Source organism: Terrapene carolina, unplaced genomic scaffold, assembly GCF_002925995.2.
Source record: "Terrapene carolina triunguis isolate 2854851 unplaced genomic scaffold, T_m_triunguis-2.0 Scaffold210, whole genome shotgun sequence".
Taxonomy (NCBI): domain Eukaryota; kingdom Metazoa; phylum Chordata; order Testudines; family Emydidae; genus Terrapene; species Terrapene triunguis.
In genome coordinates this window covers 16,936,709-16,942,883 of record NW_020664561.1, presented here as the reverse complement: position 1 = coordinate 16,942,883, position 6,175 = coordinate 16,936,709, and the positions used below count along the sequence as shown (strand labels likewise).

General features: G+C 43.2%; 1 protein-coding gene across 1 annotated transcript; it reads left to right on the top strand.

Moving 5' to 3' along the window:
• Nucleotides 1-1,135: 1,135 nt before the first annotated feature.
• On the top strand, nucleotides 1,136-5,131 carry LOC112103407 (phosducin). The gene is made up of 3 exons (XM_024195133.1): nucleotides 1,136-1,196; nucleotides 2,824-2,984; nucleotides 4,604-5,131. The coding sequence occupies exons 1-3, from the start codon at nucleotides 1,136-1,138 to the stop codon at nucleotides 5,129-5,131; spliced, it is 750 nt and encodes a 249-aa protein (XP_024050901.1).
• Nucleotides 5,132-6,175: the final 1,044 nt, after the last annotated feature.

Sequence of the window (6,175 nt, the reverse complement as noted above, 5' to 3'; positions counted from 1 at the left end):
TATGCCTTGTCAGCATTGGGTACATAAACAGATGAATTAGTAATTGATAGTAAGAATTAGATAGAATTAGTAAGTGATAATTCCTTTATCACTATTCCTATGTCAAAGTGCTAGTAGATTCTCAGTGTTCACAAAAGTCACAACATTCTGTTAAAAAAAAAAAAGTATTGCCGTTTTGGAAAAAAAGAATACTGCCCAAATCAGCTCATTTTGCAACCCCCATGCCCCAGTCTGATCCAGTTGCCTTGTACCACTCGGGAAGTGCAAATTAGCGTAAAATCAGCCTGTCTGAGAATTCTCCAGGGAAAGGAGAATCCTTGCATGGTATAGAGTCATCATAGTGCTTCTACACACACACACACACACACACACACACACACACAAGTTCAGGGGACATTGCTAGGTTACCTCACTGATTCCCAGCTGACCATAGGGCCCCTGAAGCTGCTTTAATTTACAGCAGGAACCAGCCAGGTCCCCTGACAGCTCCATGATTGAGTGAGCATAAAAGTGGCTTAAAGCCACCTTTGCCTCATCTTTCCCAGCATGCAACAAGTGCACCCCCGCCAGGTCAGAGGAGATATCAGTACAGACACAAGGTATTGAGGTTTGGCTCAGTCACCTCTAATAAACTCTGAAAGTGCAGGATGGAGAATGTATTGCATAGGAACTATTTGGTGAATAATTCAGAATAATAAATATGATTGTAGGAATCAGGATCCGTTACTGAATGGTTTTCAAACAAAAATGGGAGAAATTTGCAATGAGTATAATTCCAGCAAATTTTACTAGCTCTTTTCTTCACTAGATTACTCATATTTCCTGCTGACCTATAGGACACAATAAGATTTAGGAAAAGGAACACCCTCGTATTTTAAATTAGCCTTGGTTCAGACACCTTTAATAATGCAGACTGATATGTTGTCCTAATTGCTTTTTATGAGGTTAAGAGAACTATAATTAAATTAAGATTGCATAAGCTTTAATTACAGACTTGGAGCTGCACTGATATCTAAAAGCAGCAGGAAATTATACATTGTACTATAACCAGCTGTAAAACGTACTGCTCATCTGTCATGTTACAGTATTCATTATTTGTGTTGACTTTGTCATTTTAGCCAACTAAGTAACAGTTATGGAAGAGCAAAAAAGTGCCAGTTCGGAACAAGATTTTGAAGGGCAGGCTACACATACAGGTAAAGAAACAAAATTAAGGGACATTTTAGCTCATTGTTAAAAATTAATCTGTGTGGAAGCCTGTAATTTTAATTTGCTGACTGGAATTCAGAATGCCTTACACAGGTATATTCAGTATACTCAGGATCCAATGAAAACATTTTTATGACTAATTCACACCCCTCTTGACTGGACAGGTTACGCAGGGTTGAATTCAGAGCCAGCCTTATTGGTGCTTGAAGCAAATGGCTGCACGGGACACCAAAGCTGCAGTGGCATTGTTCAGTGCAAATTTGATGTAGGCTACTTTGCCTCAGTCATTAACAATCTCCTTTATTCCTTTGTACTGAGAACAGCTGTAACCCACTAGCACTGGGCTATAAGTTTTCAGTCACAAAGGCCGAAATCTGGGAATCTTGCTTCCTATATGTCTTTGCCAGAGACATTAATGCCTCCTAGTCTGACAAGCAAAAGTGTAAAGTGAAATCTTAAAGCTCTCATTTTGTTTGGAGGAGAAATCATTGCTAAAAATTAATCCACAAATGGTTTTGTCATAGCATAATATAGCCATTAAAAACTTTAAACCATCTTTGGTTGGATCCATTCTTCTTTTCTTTTTCCAGTGTCTACTGGCTATTGTTTATGTGAGTGCTGTCACTTTATTCAGTGATGTACAGAACAGACAGGCAGCATGCTCCCTACCCAGAGAGCATGGAAGCATATGTTCTAAACAGCTCATTTTTCTCTCTGTGCCCCAGATGTTCCTGTGCCCTTTCCTTCAGCCCTACCCCATGCAACCCCTCTTCCTTCAATTACTTCCCAAATCAGCACTGTTGACCTGGGCCGAGATTTCAAAAAAGGACCCTAAAGTTAGAAGCCTAATAGGGATTTAGTAGCCTAAATAAGTAACCTGAATGTCAAATGTGCTGAGCATTCAAGATCATCCATTGATATATTAGGAGTTTCTGGGTGCCCAGCACTTTTGAAATTTAGGGCATTTATTTAGACTCCTAATTTTTGGTTCCTGTTTTTGGAAATGTTTAGCCTAGATCTTTTCCCCATCTTATTGGGTGGCACATTCTCTCTTTTTACGTGTGGCTCTTTAATATGATGATATTTAGAGCCCTTGTCCTCAAAGATTATGAAGTTAATTGTTTAATTCACAATTATAAAGCAACACACTCACCGAATGCAAAAAGACCCCACCAACTAGCAGTTTAGTAGCTCTGAAGGGAGAATGCTTGACATTTTTTAATTTTTGGTGCAAGTTCAAATTTCATTGACCAACCACCTGATATCACCACCCTGAAAATTTGACAAGTTTTCCTACAATATTTTTTTCAACTAACTATAGATGCAGTTTTTGGAACCATTTGACATTTTGAACCGGTAAAATTTTCAAAATATTTTTGCAAAATGTTTTACTGTTTAATCAACCAGCTCTAGAGAGTAGGATTTGATTTTAGTTCTGTAATCAGAAACTTTTCAGCATTGACTGAGACATAGATATGGGCTATAAAGTCCGTGTTCTGACCTCTTGTTCTGCAGTGCGTATAAGGTCTTTAAAATGTGCCCTGTGGTCAAAGACACTGTCTTTCTGAAACTAACAAACAAAACCAAATAATTATGGGTCTTTATCTCTCCTAGGGCCCAAAGGCGTGATCAATGACTGGAGAAAGTTTAAATTAGAAAGTGAAGACAGAGATTCCCTTCCTTTGAGCAAGAAAGAGATCCTCAGACAAATGTCTTCACCACACAGATCTCTCAGTAAAGATGATAAAGACACCAGAGAGAGATTCAGTCGTAAGGTAACAAGAGAAAACACAAGTGAATAAATGATTCTATATAAAACATGAAAACAAAACAAAAAAAAGTGGTATAAGCACAGGAGGAGAAGCCAGAAACTACTGAATTTAATTGCCACCGATTCCCACTTCCTTTCTGTCCTTGTACAAATCACTTAACATCTCCATCTCAGTTTTCCTCGGCTGCAAATTGGGACAATACTGAACTACCTCAAAGTGACAATGTGAAGTCAATGTTTATGAAGTATGTTGAATGTGAGAAGGGCAGCGAGTGATACATGTTAGCATTAGTTGCTGAAATTTAGCTTGAGGCCTATTGAAAGCTACAAGGCACTTGGATTATTATAAATAAAATACAGAGAGATCATGAAGGGGTAGATTATGCTATTCTTGCTCACACTGAGTGGTATTTTGCTTTGCAAGAAGTCCCACTGAAGAAAATGAGACTACTCACAGAATAAAGAACTACTTAGTAGAAAGATGGAAGCATCTGACCCAAAACACACATGAAATAGAACACACCACTTGATCACGACAATCTGGCCAACTGTTGACCAGTGCTGAATCTTCTACCCTCAATAAAGGTTAATGAGAAGACTGGGGTGAGATAATTATCACAGTATCTAGCTGCCTCAGGTCTCCTTCAATTTTGTCAATCTGGGTAAATTATTTCCTCCCGAAAACAAATAAAGACTAGGGGTGAAATTCTGACCCTATTGAAGTCACTGGCAAAACTCCAGCTGACTTTAGTGGGGCCAGGATTTCACCCAATGTGTCCTTGCTGATATTGTTAGATATATCAGTTGCCTTCAATACCATTCACCTATACCCAAGTAAAGAGAGATGGGGTTTCCATTAAATGTCTTATTTCCTCTGTCTCCAAGATTCCCCACAGGGCAGTTTTGCACAATTATTCTTCTGCCCAAGGGTTTTATGTGGGGTTCCACAGACAACATCTTGTTTCCCTCCTTGTTCAGTGAATACAGTGTGTGTGTGGGGGGGGGGGGGGGTGGTTACCATATTAAAACATTTAAAAAAGAGGACACTCCACGGGGCCCCTTCCCTGCCCCAACTCTGCCCCTTCCCCAGCCCCGCCCCAACTCCACCCCCATTCCAACCCCTTCCCCAACGTCCCCGCCCCAACTCCACCCCCTCCCCTGAGCGCCCCGCATTCCCCCTCCTCCTCCCTCCCAGCCACGCGAAACAGCTGCCCGAGCGCTACCGGCTTCACAGTTTGCCAGGCAGCCCCCATACCTCCGGACCCTGTGCTGGGCACTTCCCCTCCCGGGCTCCGGGGGCGCAGGGTCTGGAGGCATGGCGACTGCCCAGCAAACCGTGAAGCCAGTAGCTCTTGGGCAGCTCGGCTCTTACAGAGCTGAGGAGTCAGGGAGCAGCAGCCGTCACCGGAGCCCGCTCTAAGGTAAGTCAGGGATGCTGGCAAAGCTGGGAGTATTTTTCCTGGACATGTTCGGCTTTTTGGAAATTCCCCCTGGACGGGGGTTTGATTACCAAAAAGCCGGACATGTCCAGGAAAAACCAGACGTATGGTAACCCTAATTTTATATATATATATATTACACACACACACATTCAGTAATATAATGCTCTCTTAATATTCACAGATGAGTATGCAGGAGTATGAGCTCATCCATGAGGAGCAAGAGGATGAAAGCTGCCTACGAAAATACCGCAAACGCTGCATGCAGGATATGCATCAGAGGCTGAGCTTTGGGCCCAGATATGGCTATCTTTATGAGCTGCAGAATGGAGAACAGTTCTTGGAAGTCATTGAGAAAGAGCGAAAAACCGTCATGGTTATTGTTCATATTTACGAAGATGGCATCAAGGGCTGTGAGGCGCTAAACAATAGCTTAACTTGCCTTGCTGCAGAATACTCCACAATGAGATTTTGTAAGATAAAGGCATCTAACACAGGTGCTGGAGACCGCTTTTCAACTGATGTGCTCCCAACCCTGCTTGTCTACAAGGCTGGGGAGCTTTTGAGCAATTTTATTAGTGTTACTGAACACTTCAGTGAGGAATTTTTTGCTGTGGATGTGGAATCTTTCCTACATGAGTATGGGCTGCTACCCGAAAAGGAGATTCCAGCACTTGGAAATGGCAATACAGATGATCAAGATATTGAATAATTAGAGAGGGATATAGCCCTTCATTATCTCCTATTTCTCCATATTATTCATTTGGATCTCAGCAGAACCTATGATGGTTTAGAGAAGCCTGTGTGTGCTCATTACTTTATATGTAAGAGATACATATATAAATATTTCTTAACTGTCAGTATGTGAACTTTATTTAAAGCACATCTAACAGCCCTATACATATTTGTTTCTATGGAATCTACAGTAATAACAAAATTAGGAGAAAATGCAGGTGATGATCTTTATAAAATTAGTAATAGGTTTTAAATTAGACACAGGTCTTAAAAGGTAAGTTAGGCCCTAATCCTGTACCCACTAAAACCAAAAGGTTAGCATCTAATTTCAGTCAGAAAAAATCAGGCCCTTCTAAACTCCTTCCTCAGTGTATGTTACTCCTGGGGGAATTCTGCACCAATGCCTATGTGCAGAATTTACGTCACTGCAGATTTGTTTGCTTCCCCACAGAAAAATGATTTTCTAACGGGGAAGTCACAAGTGCGGTCACATAACCCTCCCCCATAGTATGTTTCAGGTGCTGACAGAGAGGTAAATCACTGGGGGTCGGGACTGGGGAAGACCCAGTTGGTGGCTCCTACCTTGTGCCGGGCTCAGCTGCTAGTCCCGGCTGGCATCTGGGCCTGGGTCAGGCCCACCGTGATTTCTCCTCAGGCTGTAGGAAGCTCTGCAAATTCCATCCCCCGCCTGCGCTTCCTGCGCCCATCACTCCTCAGCTGCAGGGAGCAGCTCCCCCATCTGCCCAACCCCTGTGCACCCCGACCCCCCCCCCCCCCGCCCCCCCCTCCGGCCCCCCCCCCCCCCCCCCCCGGACCCAGAACCCTTCCTGATGAGCCCCACTTCCCCTGTACCTGGACCACCTGCACCAGGATTCACACCCCTCTGAGCCCCAAGTAACTGCAACTGTATCCCCACCCCTCTCCCCCAGCATCTGGATTCCTCCATTGAGCCTCCCAGCCCCCTCTGCCAAGCTCTATCCTCCCCACACCAAGACCCCCCCGCTGAGCTCCAACCACCTTC

Coding starts and splice junctions, on each gene's coding strand:
- LOC112103407 (XM_024195133.1), top strand. CDS start 1,136: ATGGAAGAGCAAAAAAGTGCCAGTTCGGAACAAGATTTTGAAGGGCAG. Junction 1,197..2,823: donor AGGGCAGGCTACACATACAG/GTAAAGAAACAA, acceptor TATCTCTCCTAG/GGCCCAAAGGCGTGATCAAT. Junction 2,985..4,603: donor GAGAGAGATTCAGTCGTAAG/GTAACAAGAGAA, acceptor TAATATTCACAG/ATGAGTATGCAGGAGTATGA.